Source organism: Hypoxylon trugodes (assembly GCF_022578975.1).
Source record: "Hypoxylon trugodes strain CBS 135444 unplaced genomic scaffold F4822scaffold_3, whole genome shotgun sequence".
Classification (NCBI taxonomy): Eukaryota; Fungi; Ascomycota; class Sordariomycetes; order Xylariales; family Hypoxylaceae; genus Hypoxylon; species Hypoxylon trugodes.
This window is the reverse complement of record NW_026250018.1, coordinates 745140-772585: the sequence shown is the minus strand read 5'-3', so window position 1 is coordinate 772585 and position 27446 is coordinate 745140. Positions and strand designations below refer to the sequence as shown.

Genomic DNA, 27446 nt, shown 5'->3' with positions numbered 1-27446 from the left:
GGGATGAGCTGAAAGTGCACTTTCTTGTGCCTCCCAATTGGGGCAGTGGAATTGTCACTTAGTGGATACCTACCATACCTGCCAAGTCTTAATTTGAGGGGGCTAATGGTGGGGTTATAGTCCGTCCCATACATTGCGGCTGAGGTATCCCCAATCCTCTTCCTTCAAACTTCCATCTTACTTACGTTTTGCTATGTATGAGAGAAATGCATCATAATTATCGGCTTGCCTAATGTTCCGAATGTCTAGCCTGCCAAATGGCTAGTTTTCGTCGCCCGAAGAAAAAATATGTCGGAACCGGTAAGTAATGCTGACATTGTATTGTATCTCTAACTTCTAACTTTACTTTCACCAAGCCGTCGGGCTTCGGCCTCCCTCTTTACGAGGCTAGCAGCCCTAATCTAGAGTACGAAACTCCTTTTTATATTCTTATGGGTTAATACAGGTAGCTGACTGAAGTAGCATAGTCGCTGTTCATGGTATTGGTGCCGACCGTGATTGGACCTGGAGTCTTCATGGGACAAACTGGCTTGGCGCCCCAGACATGCTCCCTCATGACTTCCCGAATGCCCGAATCATGGCATATGGATATGCCTCAAACTGGCTCGGAAAGGAAGCTATGTCAACTAGCCTTGAAGCAGTTGCCGGTCGGTTTCTTAGCCTCGTCCATGAGTTGAGAAAAGCGAGTACCTCAGCACGGATCCAATGACGCTCAATCGAGCTAACTGTATAGAAAGGACTGCCAGGGTCGAAATATAATGTTCATTGCGCACTGTTTTGGTGGCATCGTTATCGAAAAAACCATACTCAAAGCCCTTGCTAATGACAGCGCTCAAGATCGGACCCTATTGGCCCATATCTCCGGTCTTGTTTTTATTGGCACACCTCATAGAGGCTCTACCTCGGCTGGGCTCGCGAACATTGTCGCTGCCATCGCCGCGTTCCTAAATTGTGGCCATAAGTCGTCGATATTAAAGACGGCTAATAGAGACTCTCAGATGTTGACGGACACCGTCAGAGAATTCGCCAAGAAAGCTCTCCGACTAAATCTACGAATCCATTGCTTTTACGAGGAAAAGGAAACGGATATTGGTCCCGTGGTTCGAAGTTTCATCCCCGCCACCTATAAAGTAAGGAAGAAATAAGTAAAATCCCACACGATAACCCTTTTCTGACTGCTACGAAGACAATGCTCGTCGATAGGGATTCGGCTTGCCTCCAGGGTCATGGCGAGACTGCACTAACCCTGGACCATTTTAAGCTAAATAAGTTCAATTCCCCCGAAGACCCGAATTACATACTCGTAAGACGTGTTATGCAGGAGATGCAGAAACCCACTTGCCCCCAAGGTAAAATTGACCGCACGTATCCCGAGTTTCAACTAACAAGTTGCAAGTTGATTATTCGGTAATCAAATGCATGGAAGACCTCTACGTTGGTGAACCGGAATACCAAATTCGTGGGATAGAACAGAGGTGGGGCGAAATGCCGATCTCTTCATACGAATGGATAACAGAAGACACACGCTTCCAGGACTGGCGGATCAACGACGGTCGTCGGGTGCTCTCTATCAGAGGGGGTATGCGCACTGATAGAACCATGCTGATGATCGGTATCGCACGAATCCTTTCCCAGTCTCGGGGGACGCCGTTCGCCTATTTCTTCTGTGAAAGCGGCAATGGAGGTAATTCAGTTTATATACTTCGCAGCCTGATATGGTCACTTGTTAATGCTTGCCCTACGCTCGGTCGGTACCTTCATGAATATACCAACACAGGGAGACGGTTCGTCGGGGATGCGCTCGAACCATACGCTCTCATTTCTGTCTTGTCCAACATGTTACGAGACGCAAACACCCAGACTATATACGTCCTCGTTGACGCAGTGGATAAGTGTGACTCCGGATGGGATTTATTCAGGGAGTTTATCGAAGATACTGTATCCGACCAGTCATCTAAGGCAAAGTGGATTATATCTACCTGCCTTGCTACCTATGTGCCACGAAAACAGATCGAGAAAATAGTGGAACTCGAGTTAAAGGACTCAACCTTATTATTTCCGCTGCAAACGTTCAAGCCATGTACCCTAAACGAGATGGTTCAAGGCCAAACATACTGCTATCGCATCCAAGGTTTCCCTCCTTGCAGGGTCGAACAGGCTAGAAGCATACTTATTCCTTTACTCTCTGATGAGGAGCAAGGTACCTTTAATTCGAAGATACGCCTGGTCACGACTTGTGGTGATAACGACGGCTGCTTGACTGCTATACTAACAACCGAAAGAGCGCCATACTTTCTCTCTTATCTGGACTATAATCCTCTGGGAGACTATCAACTCTGCGCCGATGGTAGATCCCTCAATTTTGATCGACATTTCTTCGGCTTCACGCAACTATACACACCACCCCAGAATAAACCCATAAATCTAGAGTGAGTACCTACACATGCTTTTTTTCCCATGGCGACATAGTGTTGATTAATATACAGTATTATAACTATCGCTAGCCCGAATGAACACGCCTACAACTGCTGGAGGGGTGACCAAAATCAGATATGGCCCCAAGATTTCCTTGAAAAAGATCTACCGCATTGCCGCGTACTAACTTATGGGTATAATTCGGACTTATCTACGCGTGGCCTTAGTGCTGTGCGGGAATATTACTCGGAGTTCTTCGATAAACTGAAAATGGTCCGTCGCACCGCAGAAGAAGCCGGCCGCCCATTGGTACTGATTGGCCATGGATTTGGGGCCGCAGTTGTTGCAAAGATTTTGATGGAGGCTAAGGATTATGAGGAGGACGAATGTCTTGCTTTGGCATCTCTTTACGGCTCGATCAAAGCTATGGTTTTAATCGCCGCCCCCGACTCAGCTATGCTAATAGACCAAATTCAAACTATGGTCGCTGGGGATACTACCTCCCCGAGCCCTAACCTCATTGCTGCAATCGACGACACAGTACAAGGATTGGCCGAGGACCTCCATGATTTTAGTATGTACATCCAGGGACGAAAAGTCGTAAACCTTGTCGCAGCGCAACAGGAGGTCGGAACTAATTCACTAGATGGCGGGGATCTATGGTCTACGTGTGACAAATTCGGCAAACGACAACCCTCGATATTGAAGATACCACCTTTTGCCAGCACCAAAATCAAAGTTCACAAAAGCATGACCTCTATAGCTAGATTTGGTACTAGTGCCGATCCAGCCTACCAAAGCATGGTCAAAATCCTTAAGGAAGTGGAGGCAACCGCTATGACCGAACGAAGTCCCGAGTGGATTAATGCAGCGATGATCAGGAAATCGGGCTTAACAGTCATCCATAACCCACCAGAGGCCATCACAGATATTGTTCTCATTCCAGACCTTACCGGGGACCCGTGGGAAACCTGGTCCCAATGCTCAAGGAATCTCACCCATTATGCTATCCTAAGCAAATTCTGGCCCGCGAGCTTTCTACCCAAAGACTTTCCGGAGACACGGATCTTGGTTTGGGGATTCGAACCCGACCCGACGTTCCGGATGGATGCGTTCCTAGACCGCGCATCCGAGTTATTACATTCCCTGACTATGCCAGACTCTAGACCACTTGGACGGAGTATGGTGTTTATCGCACACTCCTTTGGCGGAATTTTACTGAAAGAAATGCTTCGCTTGGCTGATCAGGGTGACACTATGGCGACGAAAGACCTAATGAGCTACACGTCGTCGGTTGTCTTCTTGGGTACACCCCATGGCGGGGATGGAGATTCCCTTTCGCTTGTTGACGTGGTACAACGTTTAATTCCTTCACAATATACCCAACAGGAGTACGATGATAGACTGGAGAGATGCCAGGAAACTTTTCTCACCCAGAGGAAAACATATGGCTTTCGAGTTAAGTGCTTTGCCGAGGTCCCAACCTCGTTATTCCAATCTTCAGGCCAGTCTGCGAGGTACATCATACCTAAAACTGCCGCAACTTTGCCTGAATCGATCTCAACCATCGAAGAAATAGGCGCGGGCTCCAAAGGGTTCTGCCAATTTGATGACAGCTCCAACGCTGGTTATCTCAAAATTACTTTAGAACTCCAAATCGCTCTTGAGCAGGTCAAAAATGATGGACTGCATCTTAGAGACGATTGTCTAAAATCCCTTTACTTTGAACAACTCCAAAGCCGCGAACTTGATATTGCGATAGCCCTCGATAGCACAGCTACATGGTTATTTAAACACAGGGATTACGTTGATTGGGCTTCGTGGGGTGTCACTCACACAGAAGAACGGCGCGGCCTACTATGGATCAGGGGGAAACCGGGCTCTGGAAAATCGACGCTTATGAAGGAGGCCCTTACACAGGCTAAAGTCGCGGGGAGGAGGTCATCCTTCTCTGTTTCTGCATTCTTCTTCTCGATGAGGAGTAACGTACAACTACAGAAGTCACCATTAGGGCTTTTTAGGACATTGCTATATGATTTAATCAAGCAAGATAAGGCTCTTTTGACGGCATTCATAACAGAGTATAAAAGAAAGCGTGCCACAAATCCTGGCCCGTGGACATGGCACCAAACCGAACTTCAGAATTTTTTCAGATCGGTATACCTGAGGGATGAATTCTCGCGTTTGAGAAACGCCATGATTTTTATAGACGCCTTGGACGAGAGCGATAGAGAAGGCCATAAAGAGGCTTACCAGGTCGCCCGCGAGCTGGTATTTTACTTTAGAGAGATCACAGCGGGACGAAGATTGAAGGTTTGCCTGGCGAGCCGACATTATCCAGATATTGAAGTTCCGGATTGTCCTCAAATTTCTGTGGAAAACTTCAACGGTGATGATATCATCCACTTTCTGAATACCAAGCTCCATGGTGCTGACGAGGATCCGAGAATCAAGGCACTCGCTAAGAGAATTGCCGACAAAGCTCAGGGCGTATTTCTCTGGGTAGTTCTCGTCGTGGAGACATTAAACATGAATATCGCTAATCATATGACTGAACTGGGCTTGTACGACGTATTGGATAATTTGCCCGGCCAGCTCGAGGACCTATTTGAAAGTCTGTTCACGAACAAGTCGTCCAAGCATGAGTTGCGGGTGGCGGCAAATATTTTTCAGTGGATCCTTCTGGCTGAGCGACCGCTAGAAAAGGATGAGCTCCGACACGCATTAACGATTGACCTTGAGGATACAAAACCTATGGATAGTCCTCGTCGCTGGAGCTTATCTAAAGATTGCATTCAAGAGGAAGCGAGGAAGTTCTTGACATCATTGCGTTTCTACACGAGAGGGCTTGCACAGATTACCCTGAAGCAGTATAGGGAACCGGAGTCTCAGCTTCATTCGTTCGCTGAGCGTCGCAGAGCAAAACGCAAGCATATAAAGGATTCCGCGAGCGAATCTATAAGGTTAGAAGGAGAGGAAGAGCGAAAGAAGCGAGCAGCTGGAGACAGGATGGCTACGAAACTCGACCAGAGAACCAAGCCGGGGCCGGTTGAGGGTAAACAGGATAATAAAGCCGCCACAGGTGAAGATGCCAGCGACAATGAAAATGGCGAGGGACAGCATAATAGTTCTAGTTCGCCCGCGCCCATTTCCTTAATGTCAATCCTTACAAAACCGTTCGAAGGAATAACCGACGTTCCACTACCCTTTCCGCCGCCCCGTTTCCTTCCTCAACCTCAACCGCGGCCAACTCTGGATCCCCCCTCTGTCCCAGCGCATGTTTTAGATTCGGAAATACTATACAAACCTACCTTTATGGGTCACTCAACCTGGGTCCCAACTCCACCAACACTGCCTACTCTGGACTCACTCAATAACAATGCAGCCCAACCTACCGTTATGCCAGATGCGCCACAACTGCCTCTTATACCCCAAGATAACCCATATAGGCCAACTATTTTACCAAGTCTGCCTTCGCCACGACCAAAGAGATTCCCTAGAATACCAGTTCGGGGGCTTTTGAACCTAGTCCACGAAGAATGGTCATCGGTCCAATTCATCCACGAATCCGTCCGCGAGTTCTTCTTAAGGGGTGATGGCTTCGCCATATTAGAATGCAATGGGAACTCTAAATCGCTCGCGGAGAGGCATGAGATTCTAGCGGAATATTGTATGGTATGCATTTATCAAACTCCGTGGGATACTTTCGGTGAAAGAGTTTTTGACGAGTTCCCATTCGTCCGATATGCTCTCAAATCGTTACTCTATCATGTGGGTGAGGCCGAACGCGGTGGAATAGTTCCACAGCGTGTGGTACAGGCCTTATTTACCACTGATGGAGGCGTTTGGGCTACATGGCAGAATGCCTGGAAAATCAAGACTTGTCCTGACCGCCCCGGGCGGCTCGAAGACCTCACTGGGTTTTCTGCCTTCCACTTTCTATGCAAAAAGCAGATGTTCTTGTCAGCGTCAAAGCTCCTAGACCTTGGAGTTGATATAAACATAAAAGATTGCTTAGGCAGATCAGCTTTACATTACGCCGTTTTAGATGGAGCCATTAATACCATCCGGTTTCTCACTAGCAAGCACGCCAATACTAGAATCAGGGACAACGAAGGCGAGACGCCACTGCATCTGGCGGCTAAAGGCGTAGATGGCGAGCCCGCTATGGTGGACCTTCTAGAACCCTTGTTAGGAGACGGTATTAGCTTGGACGATGCCAATGTCGAAGGTTTGACTCCTCTACACTTGGCCGCGAAATGGGGTCGCGACGATGTTGTACCGATCCTACTTCGCCACGGAGCGCAAGTTGATACTGGCACCGGAGGTGGCTGGACCGCGCTTCATATAGCAATACTATTCCACAAATTAAACGTAGCGAGGCAACTGCTTGAGGCTGGAGCAGACGCAAATGCTTTAACCTCACAGCGGGAAGCCCCTATCCATATAGCCGCAATAGATCCTGACATCTCATATTTGCGTCTCTTAATCCGCTTCGGAGCAAACATCAACCCGATGGACAATAGAGGCAGAGCCCCGATCCATCTCAGAATATTGCGGAATCTGGGTATTGGCTTCCTCATCGCGTCCGGCGCCAACATCGAAGCCCGAACGCGTCTAGAGCTGCAGACTCCCTTACATCTCGCCGTCTCGTGCCAGTATCCATCTAGGCTGGCCATTGAGGCGCTTCTCGAGGCCGGCGCCGACGGTAACGCGGTCGACGTGGGCCGTAACACGGTGCTCCATTACGCAGCAGAAAGGCTGCCCGCCGCGGACGTAAAACGCCTACTCGAGAAATGCAAGAAGCCGATCAAACTGTCAGAGCCCAATCGTTTCCAGCGCACTCCCCTGCATAATACGGCATGGCGCGAAGACTTACGCGTTTTCCGAGTTCTTATGGATGCAGGGGCTGATTTGACGAAGAAAGATAGCAGTAATGCTACTCCCGTACATTATGCTAAGGGGAAGATCGATCATGATCAGTATTTGCGGGATTTTCTGTTATCGAAGGGGTATAAACGTAGTCTGAGATATATTGAGTCCCATCTGACGGTCGTTTATGAAGCTTCTGATACTCGACTGTAGGGCGGTCGGGTTTCAGGTAGCATAAGTAAATGTGATGTTTTTATATATCTGGAGTGTTTATAAGGTTGTATATAGGGAATATCTTTTCGTCATATGGCTTGATTTACTACCTCCTTTATTTTTGTTAGGGTTGTATGACTGAGGCATCCCACTGGTTATAGTGGGGTTATAACGATTACTAAGAGATCCCAAAGACACCTAGATGTCAGCCATTGTGACTGTAGTAAACAAGGAATAACCATTGCCTTCCAATAATCACCTACTTATAGATATATATACATATTTCATCCCATCGGCTACCTGACACGAAGATATGACAATGTAAGGGCCATGTTATTTAGCCTGACTGGAGTGCCTCGCAAAGTGTTTGCTATTGGTTATGCCCTTGTACTACGTGGCGTAGACACATCAGCCCCGCGCCAAACCACCAAATCTGCCTCACGATATCATTCATTCGAACGTACCAAAGTAAAGTCGGAAATACTAAAACGATCCCTATGTCTTGGTATCCTACCCATTCTTTCATAAAATAATTATTAAAGATGCACATTAGACTGGAGAAAATCTCTTTCACTGTTGCTGATTCTCATCTTGTCTGACAACGCGTTATCTCCACTCTATTTTTTTACGATATCTTACATAAGCATAGCATTTCAAGATGCAAAGGATGAGAGCTATTTTCTCCTATCTGGCTCATCTCGAGTGGACGGAGAAGAAACAGAAAGATTGTATCTTTTGCGATAGAACTAAGTTTCAAGGGAATATCGTTTATGAGGTAAGAAGAAACATTCAGTAGGGGATGTGAGACTGCTAACATTACCTACTAGACCGACACACTCTTCGCTATAAATAACATATCGAAAGCGGGAACATACCACTGGCTTATTATGCCCAAGGAGCATCAATGGCGCGACGTCGAGAGTTTAGTATATGAAGACACACAACTACGTACGAACCTATTCTCTCCATTTTCGAGTTTCTACTAACGTCTTTCGCATAGTCCAATCTATGATCGATTTAAAAAAGGAGTTACTACAAAAACACTGTCCCGCGGTATCGCCAAAGAATATCCACTCAGGATTCCACCGCGGTCGTAGAGTCCTATTCCGAGATGTTTATTGGCCGGATATCATTTCTATTCACCATTTGCATATGCATGTTATCGTGGAGCCTCGTTTTTGGTTATGGTTATTCAAGTATCCTTCTTGGCTGCCGTTGATGTGGAAATCTGAGAAGCAGATTGAACAAGAATTAAAGAGGAAAAGCGCTGAGAGATGAGACGGAAACTAATCTATTTTACTTACTAATTAGTTACCTAAGCGCACTCTTGTATTTTGATCTCTGACTAATCACTCAGAACGTAGATTACCTAATGCAAATGTTTACATAAGTCTTGAAGAATATTTGAATCCATTATATAAGCCGTGTTAGACTTGTTTATGTAGGTAATTACCTAAGCCTCTCCCCCTAGAGTTGATTACATAACCCCCACCCCCCCCTATTCAGAACGCCTTATTACACCCCATCTTTACGCAAGGACACTTCAACGATACCCCTCATCTTATCCTCAACAGCTTTCTTCTCCTTCGGATTTGCGGGTACTGGCGCCCGACAAATCGCGACGCCAAAAATCTCAGCAGCTTTCCGCTCCCAAGCCAACCTTCGCTGTATCGCAACTTCATCAACCGCAGCGCTTCCCGTATTCCGACGAAAGCTTATACCACGTTTCCCTATCGAAGCTGCAGGACTCGATTTTCGAGTATTAAAGACTTCGAATTCGTCCTGGTTAAGAGGCACCAGTTCGTTGGCGACTCGCGTCAACATGTACATGAGGAATACGAACGAGATATGGTAGTTCGGTGCTGTTGATAGTATATCGAGGATATCAGACTTGGCCTTTTCGGCTTCCGCAGGCGTCTTGCCAGCCCCAATGTTTGGTATGCCTTGCTCGATTTTGGCCCACAAGGTCGCGGTAATAATTCCATCTGGCATGCTGCGAAGGAATAGTAAAAGCACCTCGCTCACGATCTCTAGTCGCTTTAATGTAGGTACGTCTGCTTTGATGGTATCCAAAACGGGTTGGTCCTCATCTAAGGCTTCAACAATCGCTACCCGTAGTTCATTATGATCTCCAGCGTTGGTTGTCTGCCACGATCCACTGTCAAAAGGCCAACCAGGCTTGTCCCGTGGCACTTTAACCTCTTCTATCATGTTTTCATCAGCTATCACTCTTTCCATTAGAGTCACCACGGCTTCGGTTAGTTTGAAAAGTTCGTTTGGCGATGACTTATGCACTTCTAAGGTGTAAGGTATCGACCCTCCTTTTTGTCGTTTCTCCAACAACGCTCGAATGCCACCTTCGCGCGGGACTCGGATGAGTTCTTCAAGCGAGCGACCGAAAGAGGTAGGTATCCATGTGGCCTTAATTGGAACGAAGTGATCTCTTCCATCAATAACGCGTAAGATTAAAACATCCTCCAATTGCGCAGTTTCTTCATTTAGTGCCCGTACATGAGAAAGTTCATGAACGTATGCTTCTATGACAGCATTTACTGTCTCTCCTGGTTCCAGGGTAATTTCATCGCCTAGTACGTCTTGTGCCTCTTCGTCATCGGGTTGTGAGTGAACGAATTTGAACTCTAGCCATTTAGGACGTTTTGGTGTATCGTCCCTTGTACTCGGATTTTCCAAGAAATGGAATTTAGCGGGAACGCGACTCGTATTCGCAAGAGTCAAATATCGGGTTTCTCTCCGCAGGAACCCGACGTTCCCAAAATCTACTCCTTCGCTTCCATCAGCAACGTTCTTATTGTCCTTGTTAATTGAGTCTTTCCCATCAACAATGACGGTAATTCCCGGTCGTCCTTCGTTTTCGGCGCGATCGAGTTCCCTTGCTACTTCGGCGTGAACTCTGGCCTTTAATTCGGGGACAACAGCGTCATAATCCAACGTAAACATAGCCACCAGAGGTTTATGGTCTGATGACATAATCCGTTGATGGCTCGTGTATGTATCCAAAGTAATCTTATCGACAAACCCTTCTTTCGTGACAACCTGCTCTGGGTCGTCACCTGCTTCGTCGTATTCGTCATAATCATAAGAAGTAGAGTCTCCGTACGGTATGTTATCGGCGCTTGAATCTGTAGTAGGATCGTAGTCAAATAAAACACTTTCGTCATCCGCGGCCTGGTCGATGCCTCTCTTTTTCATATCTTCATCTTTCTTCTTCGCTTCAATCTCATCTTTAATTTTCTTGTCATGTTGATTGACATCCGTACGTGTCCGATACAAGATGCGATCGCACCAACTCGGAGCTCGTTGCTTTTCTGAAGAGTCGAATAGTCCTACCGTACCAACATCATACTTGTATGTTGGTAAGAATTTTATAGGTCCTTCGTGCCATCCTTCATGGAATGCCTTTCGCTCCTTAATCATACGTTTGAGTTGGTCGTGTGGGAGCAGGGAATCAAGGGTCGCCTGCAGAGACGCTGGATCATCGCTTGGGTCGGGGATAAAGTCGTCGGGATCTGGGAGATCGGTACTATCATCGCTAGAGTCTTTATCGAAAGACGCTTCGCGAGATATCATGCCGGGCGTATTTGAGCCATCATCATCTTCGTCGTTATTACGTAACACTATCACGCCGTCGTCACCCAATATTTCCCCAGTATGTTTCTTACTAATGTCGTACTCGCCACGACTATGTAGCATTAGTAACCGACGAATATCTTCTCCAGGCAAATCGTCAAGACGAAAGTTAAGATCGCCAAACCAAAATGCGAAATCTTCGTCGCCTATTTTCTCTCCTTCATCCTCGGACACGCCTCCGAAATTCATAGGTGCGAATTTGGTCTGGGTCATGATCCTATTATAATCCCAACACCTTCTTTCGAGACTAGTCTGATCGTGTCCGGAAGCGAGATGAGAATTCGTGAAGACAAGACGAGTAGTTTCGCCTAGGAGAATGCGAGATGATACCGCCCCTTTATTTCCCCAATATCCTAGCAAACCCGATATCCCAGTTCCAACACTAACAGTTGACTCGTTTGATATGGTCTCGGCTACTTCAGGGGAGGCGTATATAAGTAAGAGAAGTCCGACAAGCTGTTCGCTAGCAATGAGAGAATAGCCCCTCGGTAGGGCGGCTTCGAGTGCGTCTTGCCATTTCGCAATGGCGTCTGGATCGGAATAGAAAGTCTGGGTAACAATATTCAAGTTGACAATCTCTTGAAGTCCTAGAACGTATAGTCCTATCTTATCACCACCTAACAGCCTTACATTGGGCTCCTCTGCTCCACCTTCCGAACTGTTGAGATCTACCTGACCTTCCGAGCTGATTGTAGGTCCCGCGCTCGTTTGTGATCTCGCGTCTTCGCCTATGTCTGCTTGTATAGTTCCGTTGCTCTCTGACAACTTCATCCGTGCCAACTTCGCATCTAGTTGTGGCTCGGCCCCTTTACCATCGACGAACCAACTTGCTAGGTCCTTGTCCGTGCCCGGACAACCAGCAACATTCCATGATCCAATCTTGATTCGTATGCGATGGGGTCTGACATATTCGGCCTTTCTTGCACGTACGGCACGGGAAAGGGAGTAAAGGTTCGAGGCTTCGTCTACCGGCTCGACTTGTTCGGGCTCCGAAGTTACGGACGGGTCGCGATTGGAGGTTGACATGGTCTGTAGGTAAATTCGGTTGTATTATTGAAACGAAACAACGTGAATCAATAATTCAATTGGTCTATAACCTTAGAAGAATTCGAGAACATGTATATATGTATATATAGGCCGTTGCCTATGTTAACTCGTGATCGCGTGCGTTGAAATCAAAGTCGAGCATGTTGAATTGTGACGTTATGGAGGGGTCAAGGGGGCAGTGCTGAGTCCAGACTGCTAGAAACATGTGAGCGCTGCCACAATTATTATGCTCTATAGTATAAAAGTGCAGAAATCAAAAATGTGATTTCTTATATTTATTCAAATGGGAATCTGGAATCCGACTTGAAGCGTGGATGAATTGGAATGTAGATCTGACGCGAGATGATCAGGTGAATACAACCGTGGCAGGGTTTAAGACCACTGAGAAATCCAAGTTGATGACCTAAGTACACTGAATAATCGATTGTGATTGGTCACGTTCCCTGTAAATTCAGTATATCCATTTCTTGCGGATACGATTTAGGAAGGCAAGTGCAATATTCTTTTAGCTTTACACATGCAGCTTAGGTACCTACCCGAGGGTCGTAATCTCGCACAGCCCACTATGCGTTGGCTTATTCATGTTGTGTAGCAGTAATGAACGTACTGTATTTTATCTACTGCTCGTTTCTTACCGGATTACATAGCACCATCCAGCAAGGAAGTTAAGGCGGGGGCGGGGTCAAATCCCAGAGCTAGCTCCCTAAATCCACAGCCTATCATTCGTCAGCGCAAACCAAGCTCCCCAATTCTCCGGCTCTCATCACTGTACTGCAGTCCTTGAAACCCAACCTCAGAGCAAAAATCCATCCTTTTCTTTTCTCCCTCCAACACAAGAATCAAAGACAAAGACCCAACGCCATCAACCCACACCATCCCGACTCAACGCCAATCGATACCTCTCTACCTAAGAAAGAAGAAGAAGAAAAAAGATAAAAAATGTCTCAACCAATACCCCGCAAGAACCCAAACCGCGGACACCAAAGCCAGCAGTCCTACTCACGATCTCCGCACTCCCACACACACATGTACACAACGCACTCCCACACCCAACACCCACACAGCCACAGCCACTCGCGTAACCGATCCCAACAACTACGCGCCGAAGCCGCCGAGCTCCAGCAATTCCATCAACACCAGCACTACACCGGCACCGGCACAGGCGCGGGTATAACATCCGACTACGAATCCGACACCGCGCGATACATGGCCTCGCACCCACCCCCGCCCCCCGCCGCCCTCGCAGCGCGTACAAACACCGAGTTAAACCTAAGCGTGCTCCGCCGGTACCGTCCGGGAATCACCAGCATCCTATCCATCGCCGCGAACGCCGTAGTATACGTATTCACGCCACCATCAAAATGGGATAAATCGAATATGGAAGGGACCATGTTTATCTGCGCCCAGACCCCCAACCCTAACAGCGACGAAGACTCCGACCCCGAAAACGCGGCTAGCGATGGTTGTCTCTTCGTGTTAAACCGCAAGGGTCTAATCAATTTGATTATCGATTTATCAGATGTATCCGATTTCGAACTCGCGACTGGCCTGCTCATTTTTAAGATGGATGGCGCGGGCGTCACGGTGCCGATGGAGAATGAGGAGTCGGTTAGGTCGAAGGTGCTTAGTTTATGGGTATACTCTGAAGATGAGAATGATCGGAGGACGAATGCTGCGCTGGTACATGAGTTGTGGAGTAAAGCGCGCGCTGCTCGTGAGGAGGTTGATGTTGATGTTGAGGATACGGAGGATGCGTCCGGGGATGTGTCTACAAGTACTTCGCCTGGTGATGATGATGAGGTTGCGTTGCCTATGGCGCAGGCTGGTCGACAGCTTAGTTTATCTGAGTTGTTTGGACGCAATATGAATGGTATCGGCGGAATCGGGGGCGCCTAGGTTGATTAGGCACGAAAGGTTGAGACACGGCTATCACAAGTCGAGAACTTTAAGGGGAAAACATTGGCGACAACAATGGATGGATGAACGAGGGTTATATCTGGCGTTAGGAGGGAAGATACCCCGATAGGCATTGGTTTTAGTAATAGGAATACTATTCGTTGTGAATCTCATAAGATATCATGAGTATACGAACAACGTCCCTTGATCTTTCAAGGCTTCTTGTGATCCCAGCCTCATGGCTAGGCAGGTTGTCCTAGTGCTAGCAACAGAAATCCTGTTAAATGGACGTACAGTATTTTCCCCGTAAGGTACCTTAATCTTCCTAATCAACCTAACCTCGCCCCTATCCTCATACCAACGACTATTACATAAGCATCTAGACATCTTTATACAACAGACAAGTTATACCCTAGGAAGATAGCTTCATATGAATTTACGAAAGTCCATCAGCCCTACCTACCTGATATTATCCATAATCGGGGTATAATCCATGCGAAGAACATCAAACACCACTACACCTCACGTGCCAAAATCAATGGACGGTTCAACTAACATTACTTCCAAGACATAGGTAGGTTAGGTATTCCACGATTAATTATGTTTATTTTTTTCTTTTGCTTTTTCTTTTTGGTATAGGTTAACTATAAATATTGATCCCCATCGAATGGTCATGCTGTCTCGCGTAGCAGGTAACAGATGGTAATTTAGCCGGGCGGTGTAACGTGATATTTTTTTTTCCTTGCCTCCAACCCGCCCGTCATAGAACTGACTCTTCTTTACTCCTAGCCTAGGACTTCATTTCGGAACCATACTCATAGCCGTATCCGTACCCGTACCTAAAAGGTAATTCCACCCCATGGTAGTTTGAAGTGAAGGACTTTGTATTTTTTAATCCCCGATATCCTATATTGGTTTGTAATACAAAGGGCCAAAATAAAAATTGCTTCCCGGAAACGCCGTTGCTAACGGCCCATCCACTCAAAAAGAAGCGTGTTCGTTCCTACGCGGCAAAAGTGTGTATCTTTCGCTCGTGTATAAGTAGGCCATCGAACACTGGAAAAGCCTGAAGCATAGTCTTTGATCGTCCCCCGTAAAACAGTTAGTTGAATAATCCTCGAAAGTCCCGTGATAAAACTTCTCCAGCCTCGAATGAGGGATTGTAGAAAAGCCAGTTGAAGAATACCAAATCCATATCCGTATGCATGTTCAAATGCATGTCCTCAAGTATAGGTAGACCCGGCAAATTTATGCCAAGTGTCATAATACTTCCTCGCCTTCCTCTTCTTCTCTAAACCGGATACCACCTTCAACTTGAATTCCACCAGTGACCCATTCCTGTCCCGCCACCTTTTGCATAGACCAACGATTCCTAGCCCGTTTGAGAAGACCTTCCGTAATTTCCATCGCGCCCTTTAGGCCATGACTTTCGAATTTGGCTTCGTCTGCATCGTGGTCACCATCGTCGCCATAGTATTTAACCCATCGCCATTCTATTCGTGCAATTCGGTGGCTTGTTCTGCTCCGCATTCTCTGCACGTCGCTGGCACCAGGTGGAGGATCAAAAGGAAGTCGGGATTCGATTAGGGCGTAGAGTAAGACACCAAGTGACCAGGCATCGATGGCGCGCCCATCGTACGGCTGCCCTAATATGACCTCTGGCGCGGCGTAATCATCTGACCCACAACGCGTCTCTAGCTTCTCGTCATCGGCGACGCGGCGTGATAGACCGAGGTCAGTAAGCGTAATGATAGAGTATGGATAAGTAGCCCAGTCTTGACCGGGTTTGACTAGTTCAGCCGGCGGGATATTGACTAGCACGTCTGCCATATTTGTTAGTAACCGAGGGAAAAAAAAAAGTCACCCATTGCCGAACGTCCGAGCGGAGTACGAGTGGTATTCAGAATGGCGACTTACTCTCAAGTTTGATATCCCGGTGAACAATCCGGCGTTCGTGGAGGTACATCACCGCACCCACTATCTCGGAAAATATCCTCCTTATCAGTACCGGTTCTAGTTGGTCTCTGTATTGCGTTGCGACATCGAAAAGGTCGCCACCAGGGCAGTAACTTAGAACCAATAACGCCCTGGTAGATTCAATGCTCCAAGCTTTCAAGTGGACCAATGACGGGTGACTTATTGACTGCATAATATCCAACTCTCGTTTGAGGCTCATCTCGATGCGATCTTCAGAGGCCCCGCCCCGAGGTCCGTGTTCACATACTTTGATAGCAACTAGGGTTTTCTGATGTGGATGGCCGTTGGTAGTCGGCGAAGGAAGTCCAGTTGTGCCATTCTGCGCTGTGCCGTTGGTATCATCATCTTCGGTTGCAACCTGACTCGTTGCTAACATCACTCGACTAAATGTTCCTTGACCTAGCTCCTTAATAGCACGCCACCTCCTTAACCTCTGATCATATCGGCCACGGGCTTCGAAGTACTCATGGCGAGACTTTTTAGAATTAGAGCCGTCGCTGCTCTGAGATGATTCGCTTGGCGGGGGAGTCGGGGGTTTGGCAACTGGGAGGATCCCTCGTTTCTCCGAAAGGTGTGGCTCTCGACGTAGATGGGAATCGGAAGCACTATCCACGTCCTTCTCGTCGATCTTTCCAGATATGGTGTTCTGTCGTTTAGGTATTCCCTTTGGATCCGGAATGTATTCACTAATACTTCGGTTACGGCTATGTTCAACCTTGCCGCTGCTGATTTCGGCCGCGTGGCTCACGTTAAGTCCTGCATAGACCTTTCGTTTAGATTGATGCGCGAGTGCAGAAGCTACAGATTCTCCGGTAGCAGCTATCAGCACCGAGTCTGTCATGATTGGAGGCAATAAATCGCGAGCTGACGATGATCGACGAGAACCAACTCGTCTCCAAGGTCCGGGTGAATCACTACCTAGTAATGGTGATGGCAGCGGTGTCACATCACCCATAGCAGAGATGACTGGGCTGGGATATGTTGAGCTCGCCGCAGACCCTATGCTTCTCGAGTAGTGTCGCTTGAAGCTAGGGGTTCTCGAAACAGGTCTCAGACTCGGAGATGAAGTTTTGTTCTGGAGAGCTAAATTTGATCGATAAGTCGGAAAACCGCCCTGATTGCTGTTAAGACTATCGGATCGCGCCGGCGGGGCAGGTGGAACATCAGTTGCGATATTAAAAGGGTTGCTACCCCTACCCAGGGGAGAGGGCGAATAGGGCGGCTCGTCAGGAGAGGAAGAGCGATCTTCGGGAGTATGTTGTGGCAAGGGCGGCGAGGGGGCTATCGTATGCGACTGGAATTGAATCTGACCGTGGGGGGCCACCGGTAACCTCGAATTTATCGATTCTTCGCATGGAAAAGTTGAACGGTTAGACTCTCCGTCATAGAGCCGTGTTATGTTGTTTTCTTGTACATTTCGACGGTTTAGTGCGTCAGCAACTGTTAATAAGGCCTGTGTTCCGGTAGCGTGAAATTCGTGAATAGGATGGGTTTGCGACGCTGGACGGCGGTTGTGTTCTGTGAGTGTACGTTCTGGTAGGATGTGTGACTGGGGTTGAGATTGCCCACTGGTCATATTTGATTGCTGGATTGGCTGGCACAGCTGACAGCGGTTGATTCGACACTGTTGAGACGGTGTGAAACGGTGAGACGGGATCTTGAGTGCTTGAATGACTCGAACCCGAAGGAGGATATGTAGTAGAAGGAAGTCAACTAGTAAGGATTAGGAAAGCGTTTGTGTCAAGGGTGATAGCCATTTTTTTTTTACAGGGAGCTACGGGATACCAAAATTGAAGAGAGGGAAGGATAGTACGTACATAATTGCGAAAACTAGCGGGGACTCCTGAAGTGACGGCGGCAGTCGGTCGGTTCTGACTCCACTATTCGAAGGAGTATGGTTGGAATACTTGGTTTTCGATTCGGCGCGGCGTCCGGTATCTAAAGGTCTCGTAGTTTTGGTACGAACGCTTTTGTATACTTAAGGACGGTGTTCCGATGGAAGACACAAGTTTTAGCTGAAAGCTGATTCCCTTCTGTCTCAGGTACTCACTCGTACACTGATTAGATGAAAGTGGCGTAGGGAACTTGACTGTAAAAAGTAGAATAATACGAGACAACCTTGGAAATGCTGGGTAAGCACTAGCGATTAGCTAGGGCTGTTTGTTAGGAGCCGCAAAACGTTTGATGATTAAACTTGCGAGCGCAGAATTTGGTGAAGCAAGAGTAAACAGGGCGTAACCAGGCAAACAGGTAGGCAGACAGCAGACAGAGACAGACAGGTTCAAGTTGATTCGGCGACGGTCGTGGTACAATACAGTACCAAAGTCCGGAAGCTATGAATTGTAACGTTGACCTCAGTCTGCATTAGCTTAAGCAGTTGAGGTACAGCACAACGCGGGAAAACTTGGCTGCGACAAGGGTATGATGCGCGTCGCCTCGTGGCCAAATAAAATGTCTTGGTTGTGGAGTTGCTGCAATTCGAATTCTACGACATAAATATATGACAGTTGCGGGCGAGAGTACTACCTAGATAGGACCCGTATCTAGAGTATGTACAGTATATGAATATGTGAATGATCTGGATGTTCGAGACGTAAGTCCCCTTTCGCCAGGAGACGAATGAAAATGAATAAAAGAGAAAGAAAAAAAGATTGACCGATATCAGAACGTGGGGTGCTATCTGAGCTGAGCTTGCAGACGCCGATGTTGATGCAGTACCCTAGCTCTAAGGCTTAGGAATGAATAGATTGATTATGATAAGGGGGTGGTTGTTGCACGACAGGAAAGGGAAGACAATGAAAATAGAAAAGGATTGGACGGGGTAGGAAAGGTGTTGATTCGCTTGCGAAAGATAAAAAAAGATGGGGTAGGGGTAGGGGTTGTATATGTAGGTATATGTAGGGTAAGTAGATGAGGTTTAGTGAAAGACGTACGGGAAAGGAAGAGAAATCGAAAAGTAACGGAGGACCGCGGGATCGGGTTGAGAATTGGAAGCAATTTTGGGGGAGGAGTCAATTTTAATTTTGATGGACATTACATAAGGTCAGATGGACAAGTCAGGGCAGGCGACAACTGAACAATTGAGCAACTATGGCAAGCACTGATGATTATACCAGGGCATCAAAATGGTCTGACAATCTTGAAAGTATAAATTTGATGGTATTAAATTCAATGCTACTTTGCACTATTTGGTACTAAGCTAACTAAAATCACAAGCGGCAAGAGTGACAAGATTTGACAGATAGAGGCAGCTATGACCTACAGGAACGCTATGGCCTTACTAAACGTACTAATCAATGGTAAGTGAGGATTAGATCAGTATACTAAGTTCGGTGCGCTAGGTACATTTAGTTAAGCGTATTCCCACTATATAATCACACGTACCTGCGTGGGAGTCCGTCATGTACATCTTGGCTAGAAGTAAAGTAAGTGCGGCATAAAGCGGGCAAGCAGGTGGGGATAGGAACATCAAATACATCTCTTGTCGATATATAAAACAATTTATCTTTGATGTACTTTTAAATCTACAAGCTTTACGTTGTCGCCCACGTCGAATCTTTAACATATATACATACATGTAGTAAAATCCAAATGACCAGGTTTCTCCCGTTCCGTTATCTATCAAATTGTTCTAGCTGTCCCCCAATATCTCATTTATACTGATATCATTTCTCAACTTTTCAATCTCGTTTATTGAAAGTACTGTCACAATCTTATTGGCATGAGATATCAACTATCCATCTCTGCTTACGACACTCAAGGGAACTATTTATAGTCAGTAAAGCTATTTATTATACCTACATGTACAGTTGAGTTGATTAATGGATGATGTACTCAAAGTACTGATAAGGTACCTGAACAGGTTCAATAATTCGTTCGCTACGGGTACTTCTTTTTAAGGACGCGATAATGCACGTCATCCATCAAATCTTCTCTTTCCGTTTTCCCCTCTTAGAGATTGATAAGCATGGTAAATAACCAATTTGTAGCTAAGATCTTACCTCGAATGTTTAGGTTGTTGTCGGATCGACCCTCCAATACATTTGTACATTCGTTCAATGTTCTCTTTCATTACTAAATGCGTCGTCGGCCGAGATTCGTCAATTAACTAGTTCGACCCTGATTTTTTTTTTCTGATTATTCGCCTCAACCGCACGTCGCTGATGTCATACAATTCGACATGCAACTGAAGCACGCAGGACAACACACGTGTGTCGTTCGTCGAAATCAATGAATCAGTAATATTGGATATAAATCCATGTACCGATGATCCTCTGGGCTCCCTGCTTTGTCTCGCTTGTGTTGTTCGTCTTACGGCATCGATGAAGACATCACCATTGGAATAGATTTATTAACCACGGTCCATCATCCTGAATGTTGATTGGTCAATTCCATTCCTTTGGGGTTTCTCGCCAGTAGCAGCGGTGTACGCGACAGGCTTGTATGTACTAACAATTTACTATCAATTAAACAATTACCCAGGTAACTAGAGTTGAATCAATTAACCCATTCATTCCTCGGCCTTCAAAACAGATCAAAGTTTTTCTTAGGACGACGCGCAGACATTCACCACGATACCTTCACTACGGCACGTTTCGCGGAAACTTAACATCGAGCACCCAACGAAGCTGTGTCAATAAAAGTGAATATACTATCATTCCCCGTTTACTCCGGATATTCTTTCAGAACGAATACGGCCATAAGACCAATCTTGCATTTCCAATTGCTACCTAGGTAGATATAGCATTGAAGAACCTTGAATAGAACATCAGTTTAAATCAAAAGTACTTGCTTTGTACAACCTTCTAAGTTTGATAGGTATCGTGGTAGAGATATAATAATGCCCCTGAAAATAGGCGTGAAATGCGCCAAGACAGCCCACGTTTAGGGCCCCTTTCTCTAAACTCTCACGCGCATTTCTCGTATGCATTATATCAGAAGACTTATCTATATCAAAATGCTCTTCGATATATTACTTCTAGAGTTGTCGCTGTTAGATCATTCAGGAGCTTACTGGCTAACAGCACATAGATAACCTTAAAGGATCAACTACACCTTCGCGATCGCTATGATCAGGCTACATGCCTATGACGTAGGTGTAACAATAATGCTCTCCTACACCAGGATACAGCCCCAGCCACACTACACGGGAAACTCAACTGATTGGAAGTCATCAAAAGCCACTGTGTTTAGATATGTCTCGATTTCGCAGAGGCTCAAGACAGACAGTATCGTTCGCTACATTAAGGTCACTCCAGCATCCTATCTATCCTAGTTTCCGTGAGGCTTTCCGGAATCAGGAAATCGCAACTTGCCACCCCTTTCTGTCTATGGTAACACCATCGGCCGAAACAGCGGCGTTGGGTAGGTTGCTTGACAGTTCGTTGAATGTAGCGGTTACACGATGAAAAGCAATTGCGTCTCTCCGTCCGATCCGGGCCGCTCGTAGTCGCATACGGTAGCTTCAGAATTGGTGAGCACGGCCTTCAGAGTATCGCGGACTACATAGGCCATCAAGCGCATAGGGTGAACCTAAAGAAGTGTTGAAGACTGTAAGTTCAGCTAAATCAAACCATTACAATAGTCCTCGGAAACTATTGCCTCCTATGCTTTTTCCATAGCCTCTATCCGAAGGCTTGCGCAAATAATCTGAGTGGCTGGCTGATGATATGCGCGATGATGGTAGTGACGATGAGAATTTGATAGTCAGATTTCGATCCAAGCCATTCAAATCGCTACGATTCAACTGTCGTGTCGTGTCGTGCAATAACGGACTAAGGTAGACGCGATAAATCCGACGCGTGCCAATCTCAAGAGTAGGTAGTTAGAAGCGGGGGTATGGAAGAGTGCCCGAGGAACCAGAGTAACCCACCAAGATATACCAACTGCCCGAACCGGGGACCGAACTTCAAAATTTTCAACCGTAAGAGTCGCAAGACACTATCCACGATGTCTTCACCCGTGCTCGATGCCAAGATCGACCGTGCACAAAGTAGGCACTTGTTAAGATGAGATCGGTCCCATCAAAACGCCACCATCCCATCCGTGTGTATGCTCGGACCCTGCAGTGCCTCTCTCGAACCCCCTTCTAGTATCAATATCGTCGTGATCCCCTCATACAGTTGGCATCGTGACAATTCGTCACTCCAAAAAGCGACGGAACAGTTGGAGTAATAAAAGCACATGAAAAGGGTTCCCCCGACCGACCGTCGTAGTGGTCCGGTCATCCGTGAGCCTCTTATTAAAGATCGCTCATACATACATATGTAAGAGATATCCATACATGACTGCCGATGCGGAGTAACTGTTACGGCCCTTGCAGGTCGCCAATCGGATAGCTGCTTGAGGCTGAGACAGAGACGCTATTGGACAATTATGTGGCGATGTACGACCTGCAGTAGGCCAATTGTAGGCACGCGAGCGGCATATACTCTTAGAACGACACCTCGGAATTTGCTTTTAATTTATATTGATTAATTGTGTTACCTATAATCTCACTATAGACCCTACATTGGTCTTCGGTTCGTGAGCCATAGTTAGGAAACTCATGGTAAGTTTCCGATGTCATCAATAATTAATTCCTAGAGTTCCTAGCTTTAGCTATGTATACATGCGATCTAAGATTATAGAGATTCGGGGATGTTGTATAGAAATTTATACGGTAGTATTATTAGCCCCTAAAAATATTTCCAACATCAAAGTATGCCGTGTTGGTTGATAGATGATCCGTAAACATTACATGATATTTCCAGGCGAAACCATCATACCATAAAATCTCAAAGCCATGCCCGAACCGTGCAGGAGGGATCTTGTCCAAGAAAGTAACATAGCGGCACAACGATCTAGAATAGTCTGCCTCGAATCGTTTCGGGGAACCGTCCGATATAAGGGGTTCTAAATCCCGGGGGGATTAACCGACTAGTAGCCCCGTTGGCTATCCCTTGCATGCTAGCCCCGGGCTATACCCCACGTTCATTGCATCACGAGAGACTTCTCCTCCTTTACATCTTTGTATAGTTGCAAATGCCGTAGCTCTAGCTCCAATATGTGACCGAGTGCGGGGAAACGGGAGCGAAGCCTTCGCGGGTGGTAGCACAGCTCATGGCGTGACGTACGCAAAAAAGGTAAAGAGTAAGGAGAATATATTGCCCTTTAAAGTCTATATGCCCCAGGATGTCGTCTTCTTCCTGAAAATGCTTGTTCTCAGCCGCTCTTACTTCCGCCAAGATGGGTTCAACCGAATGGTCGATGCCGTTGCAATTGAAGAATGAACCTCTAGATGGCCACCGTCCGATCAAGGTTCGTGTTATAGGGGCTGGGTATTCGGGGATTTACTTGGGTATTCGAATACCGCAACGAATTCGCAATGTCGACTTTCAAATCTATGAACAGAATGAGTCTGTTGGTGGCACGTGGTGGGTGAACAAGTATCCAGGTAAGAATCCCCAACTTCAATTGGCACTAAACCGCCTCGGTAGATAGAACTGACATGTAGTAGGTTGTGCGTGTGATATTCCATCACACTCGTATCAATATACGTTCAACCCAAACCCCAATTGGTCTGCCTTCTACGCCCCTCAACGGGAGATCTGCGCCTATCTCCAAGGAACGGCCGAGAAATATGGAGTACTCAGATTTGTGAAACTACTGCATAAAGTCGAATCATGTCAGTGGGATGACGGGAAAAAGAAATGGTTCTCAAAATCCGTGGGGGCGGGTTTGATCGATACTAACGTAGCAATAGGATATTGAAAGTTCGGCGGACAGACACAAATGAGACATTCGAAGATGACGCCGACATGTTAGTTGCTGCGAGGGGCAACCTCAGTGATCCTGCCTGGCCGAAAATACCGGGCTTGAAGTCATTTGAGGGAGAGATTATGCATTCTGCGGTATGGAACGAAAAGTCCGTACTACTCCGGCCATATTCCCAACCCGATCTCATATACTGACGATAAGTAGTTATGACTTCAAGAACAAACGAGTTGGAATCATTGGCAATGGTTCCAGTGCCATCCAGATTGTCCCTAGTCTTCAAAAGATTGAGGGAACGAAGTTGTCATGCTTCGTCAGGAGTAAAACGTGGATTACGAATCCATTTGGAGACAGTAAGTTTCAATGCTTAATACGTCTTCTGGGTATCCATTAATATTTTCTCGCAGGCGTGATGGCGAAACTCGGGTTGAAACCAACACAACTCCAATGTAAGTAATGAGTCCTCGAAGTAAAAACCCAGATGTAGCACCTAACGATGCTACTAAGTCACACCGGAACAACGTCGCGAATTTGCCGAAAACCCAGAGAAACTCTTCGCATTCCGTAAAATCATCGAAGTAGACGGCAGCACAATCCACGACGTCTCGCTTCGCGACTCGGAGATGCAGCGCGGGGCAATGGTGGCGTTCAGCGAATCGATGAAAAACAAACTAGCAGCGAGACCCGAAATATCAGATTTTCTTATTCCTTCCTTCGGAATTGGTTGCCGACGCTCTACGCCCGGACCAGGGTACCTCGAGGCGCTCATCGAAAGCAATGTGGACTTCATCACAGACCCAATAGAGGTCATTACGCCCACGGGCGTCGCGCTCAAGTCGGGCCGCTCGGTCCCCGTCGACACCCTCGTGTGCGCCACCGGATTTAACACATCGTCAGCCCCTCCATTCCCCATTTACGGGCGGGGTGGTCTTTCGCTACAGGAGCGTTTCACACCGTACCCCTCAGCATACCTATCGGTCGCCGTGGATTCGTTCCCGAATTTCTTCATGATGCTAGGCCCTAACTCTGCCATTGGATCCGGTTCATTGACGTCGATGCTAGAGAAAGAGGGCGATTACATTGTAAAGTGCATCCGCAAATTGCAAAAGGAGGATTATGCTACTATGACTGTTAAGCCGGAGCGCATGCGAGACTGGGATGAGTATTGTCTTGAGTACTTCAAGAAGACAGTATACACCGATACTTGCCATAGCTGGTATAAGAGCGAAGGTGGTTCTGGCGACCGTATTATCGGCGTGTGGCCAGGAAGCCCGCTTCATGCGCTTGAGGCCTTGAGGTCTCCCAGGTGGGAAGATTATAACTGGGAAAGTGTCGGCGGCGATAACGTTAATAAGCTGCGATGGCTTGGAAATGGGTGGAGTATTACTCATTCAAAAGGAGAAGGGGAGAACGAATGGGGTGGTGACCCTGGGTGGTACATTGAGCCACGATTTGTGGACTTCCCTGTTCCTGGGCAACCTGAGGATGACCCGGAATATAAATTAAGGCCATTCTCTCATTAGTTCTTGCTGGACTGATTCTTGTATTAGACTAGAAATTGCGAGAAAATGACCCCATCGGAGTTTTTTGAGAGGTTGATTGGTTACCTGGGTATTTATCATATTTGGAGTAACCCGAATACCTGTGTATATGTCTGTTTAATAAAGGAAATCTCATCTTATGCGTGTTGAGTGCGACCACCATAGATATTGTAACGTATGCCAGATGTTGTATAGCCATACGCTTGGTTGGAGGTTCATCTTCCCTACAGCTTTACTATTATAGTTATTACCCATGAAATGTTTTTCCAGCCATGCCTCCATTCTATCTATTTCCCCATCGAACGAATCTGGGAGACTAGAGCCCACAACCTGATGCATGAGAAACCAGTGCCAGGTCCATTCTAGATGAACGAAGAAACCCCTCATACCTTGGAAACCCCTTAGAGAGTCTAACATTCGAGTATGGGTTCGAAGAACTGAGGCTATATCGCCTCCGGAGTTGATGAGTTCGCGATGAATAGCTTTCGAGTCACCATCCCTCATTATATTAACCGTTGCCATACACGCGACAACTGTTAACTTCGGTATATCCGCATATCTCTTGAGGTGGTCAATGGCAAAGTCTAAATCGAGAGCATACGACTCATCCGATACTAGATTGGACTCGAAGGTGAGGGGTGGAAACACAAATTCAATAGTACGTAGATAATGAAGGGATTCCGGCCGCATATGTTTTGTGATGAATTTCGATATATCTAGCCGCCTACGTATAAATTGTGGCGTCGAAAATGCCGCTGGTCCTTCTGAAGGGAGGACAATGATGCGGTTGCACCCATACAGCACTTGCAGGGCCTCTCGGTGTAAAGACCGGTTGGCCAATAGTAAAGCTCTTGGAATTTCCCAGCAATGACAGTGAGATGAATATCCGCTTCGAAGTTGGTAGCAGATATTTCCTGTTGAGACTGGGTAGAAATCTGCGCAAAATATGAAGGGACAACCTCGATGAAGATGTTCATCGCAATTATCACCCCAACATCGAAACGTCCAGACTGAAATGCTAAAGCCCTGATCTGCATTCCAGTATATTTCGTTGTACGGTGCCACAAGGTCGGAAAATTCAAGAATATTTCGCCGAATCTCTGCAGGTAGATCAAAGAAGCGAAAGGGGCTAGCCCGCAAGTCCGGATCAAATCCTTTAGCACGGGTCGCTACTTCTAAGGCCATGGCGCGGAGGTGTCTATTGCCCTTCTCATGAGAGAGTTGAAGTTCGCAATCTTTTAACACGCCAGGGATGTCTCTCAATGGTTGTAGAACAGCTTGAGTTGTGTCGCTAACTCCCACATCGCAGAATAGTTGTAGATACAGTGTTTGCGGGGTAACATGCGACAGAACGTGTCGAGCGGTGGCTTGCCAAGAAGCATTGGCATCGGGATCGAGATGGCGAGACGATGATTCCGGTATATGGTCTGTGTGACAATCTATTGCGTCTTCCAAATGGAGTTGAATGGATAGATGGGTCAGAGCTGAACACTGTAGGGGGTTAAGAAGATGAAGCAATCCAAGCCCATAGTAAACATAGTCATGAACAACCACAAACGCATTTTGAGAATAAATGATGATTGTCACTTCAGTATTAATAGTTTTGCATGTCTGAAGGATGCTATATGTAAATTGTAAAGATTCAATCGTTCGCTGTGAGTAGGGGTAAAGGGGGTCATTCCTCGTCGGAATCAACCGCAAAACTTTTCCAACCAGGAGACCTGCGATTTCGTAGATGCGTCGCCGAATTGTCGGTGGTAGATCTAGGAAGTTAAATGTAGGCGTTGGCTTTTTGCTACTCGTCATACTCCAATCCATAATGAAACGTCCTGAATCCGCGAAATACTCGTAGTTAGCTTTCAAATAAAACAAATGAATTATAATGTAATTCTTTGATTATTGAGTCGTAGATGTTAAGTTCAAGTTCAGCTACATATTGTAGGTGAACCAGATTTAATTCTAGGTATGCTAGATTATATTACCTAATAATACCAGCTCGTTTTTAATTGGCTAATAATAATTCTTAACAGCTGTGAACGAAATGCGAGACGCCAAGGCTTTCTGTTCTTTTTATTCCATCTT

The 27446-nt window shown here is 46.6% G+C and overlaps 8 protein-coding genes across 8 annotated transcripts; 5 read left to right on the top strand and 3 right to left on the bottom strand.

Moving 5' to 3' along the window:
• Nucleotides 1–143: 143 nt before the first annotated feature.
• F4822DRAFT_161347 (uncharacterized protein) lies at nucleotides 144–1282 on the top strand. The gene is made up of 4 exons (XM_051453128.1): nucleotides 144–300; nucleotides 357–406; nucleotides 463–682; nucleotides 738–1282. The coding sequence occupies exons 1-4, from the start codon at nucleotides 289–291 to the stop codon at nucleotides 1143–1145; spliced, it is 690 nt and encodes a 229-aa protein (XP_051316470.1). The 5' UTR covers nucleotides 144–288; the 3' UTR covers nucleotides 1146–1282.
• Nucleotides 1283–2238: 956 nt separating this feature from the next.
• Nucleotides 2239–7757, top strand: F4822DRAFT_161355 (uncharacterized protein). Its single transcript, XM_051453129.1, has 5 exons — nucleotides 2239–2429; nucleotides 2487–2550; nucleotides 2616–2989; nucleotides 3062–6205; nucleotides 7037–7757. Exons 2-5 carry the CDS (start codon nucleotides 2510–2512, stop codon nucleotides 7498–7500), a joined length of 4023 nt encoding a protein of 1340 aa, XP_051316469.1. The 5' UTR covers nucleotides 2239–2429; nucleotides 2487–2509; the 3' UTR covers nucleotides 7501–7757.
• A 72-nt stretch (nucleotides 7758–7829) lies between these two features.
• On the top strand, nucleotides 7830–8897 carry F4822DRAFT_161343 (HIT-like protein). The gene is made up of 3 exons (XM_051453126.1): nucleotides 7830–8275; nucleotides 8328–8448; nucleotides 8501–8897. Exons 1-3 carry the CDS (start codon nucleotides 8159–8161, stop codon nucleotides 8776–8778), a joined length of 516 nt encoding a protein of 171 aa, XP_051316468.1. The 5' UTR covers nucleotides 7830–8158; the 3' UTR covers nucleotides 8779–8897.
• On the bottom strand, nucleotides 8898–12371 carry F4822DRAFT_161344 (DNase I-like protein). The gene has a single exon (XM_051453127.1). The coding sequence runs from the start codon at nucleotides 12172–12174 to the stop codon at nucleotides 9016–9018; it is 3159 nt and encodes a 1052-aa protein (XP_051316467.1). The 5' UTR covers nucleotides 12175–12371; the 3' UTR covers nucleotides 8898–9015.
• A 642-nt stretch (nucleotides 12372–13013) lies between these two features.
• Nucleotides 13014–14751, top strand: F4822DRAFT_394181 (PH domain-like protein). Its single transcript, XM_051457336.1, has one exon. The coding sequence runs from the start codon at nucleotides 13135–13137 to the stop codon at nucleotides 14089–14091; it is 957 nt and encodes a 318-aa protein (XP_051316466.1). The 5' UTR covers nucleotides 13014–13134; the 3' UTR covers nucleotides 14092–14751.
• Nucleotides 14752–15351: 600 nt separating this feature from the next.
• F4822DRAFT_426540 (kinase-like protein) lies at nucleotides 15352–17644 on the bottom strand (the record flags this gene model as incomplete). Its single annotated transcript, XM_051460584.1, has 2 exons — nucleotides 15352–15914; nucleotides 16009–17644. 2 exons carry the CDS (start codon nucleotides 17642–17644, stop codon nucleotides 15352–15354), a joined length of 2199 nt encoding a protein of 732 aa, XP_051316465.1.
• A 5651-nt stretch (nucleotides 17645–23295) lies between these two features.
• F4822DRAFT_441980 (FAD/NAD(P)-binding domain-containing protein) lies at nucleotides 23296–25421 on the top strand (the record flags this gene model as incomplete). Its single annotated transcript, XM_051462932.1, has 6 exons — nucleotides 23296–23503; nucleotides 23567–23762; nucleotides 23813–23974; nucleotides 24031–24176; nucleotides 24231–24272; nucleotides 24331–25421. 6 exons carry the CDS (start codon nucleotides 23296–23298, stop codon nucleotides 25344–25346), a joined length of 1770 nt encoding a protein of 589 aa, XP_051316464.1. The 3' UTR covers nucleotides 25347–25421.
• Nucleotides 25390–27269, bottom strand: F4822DRAFT_394168 (uncharacterized protein). The gene has a single exon (XM_051457334.1). It carries the CDS (start codon nucleotides 27180–27182, stop codon nucleotides 25497–25499), a length of 1686 nt encoding a protein of 561 aa, XP_051316463.1. The 5' UTR covers nucleotides 27183–27269; the 3' UTR covers nucleotides 25390–25496.
• Nucleotides 27270–27446: the final 177 nt, after the last annotated feature.

Bases quoted from the DNA above. Each gene is read 5' to 3' on its own strand.
- F4822DRAFT_161347 (XM_051453128.1), top strand. The intron at 407-462 runs GTACGAAACTCC...TGACTGAAGTAG, and splicing joins GCTAGCAGCCCTAATCTAGA to CATAGTCGCTGTTCATGGTA. The intron at 683-737 runs GCGAGTACCTCA...CTGTATAGAAAG, and splicing joins TCGTCCATGAGTTGAGAAAA to GACTGCCAGGGTCGAAATAT.
- F4822DRAFT_161355 (XM_051453129.1), top strand. From the start codon at position 2,510: ATGAACACGCCTACAACTGCTGGAGGGGTGACCAAAATCAG. The intron at 2,990-3,061 runs GTATGTACATCC...CTAATTCACTAG, and splicing joins CGAGGACCTCCATGATTTTA to ATGGCGGGGATCTATGGTCT. The intron at 6,206-7,036 runs GTGGAATAGTTC...GAACGCGTCTAG, and splicing joins TGTGGGTGAGGCCGAACGCG to AGCTGCAGACTCCCTTACAT.
- F4822DRAFT_161343 (XM_051453126.1), top strand. From the start codon at position 8,159: ATGCAAAGGATGAGAGCTATTTTCTCCTATCTGGCTCATCTCGAGTGG. The intron at 8,276-8,327 runs GTAAGAAGAAAC...ATTACCTACTAG, and splicing joins AAGGGAATATCGTTTATGAG to ACCGACACACTCTTCGCTAT. The intron at 8,449-8,500 runs GTACGAACCTAT...TCTTTCGCATAG, and splicing joins ATATGAAGACACACAACTAC to TCCAATCTATGATCGATTTA.
- F4822DRAFT_161344 (XM_051453127.1), bottom strand. From the start codon at position 12,174: ATGTCAACCTCCAATCGCGACCCGTCCGTAACTTCGGAGCCCGAACAA.
- F4822DRAFT_394181 (XM_051457336.1), top strand. From the start codon at position 13,135: ATGTCTCAACCAATACCCCGCAAGAACCCAAACCGCGGACACCAAAGC.
- F4822DRAFT_394168 (XM_051457334.1), bottom strand. From the start codon at position 27,182: ATGGATTGGAGTATGACGAGTAGCAAAAAGCCAACGCCTACATTTAAC.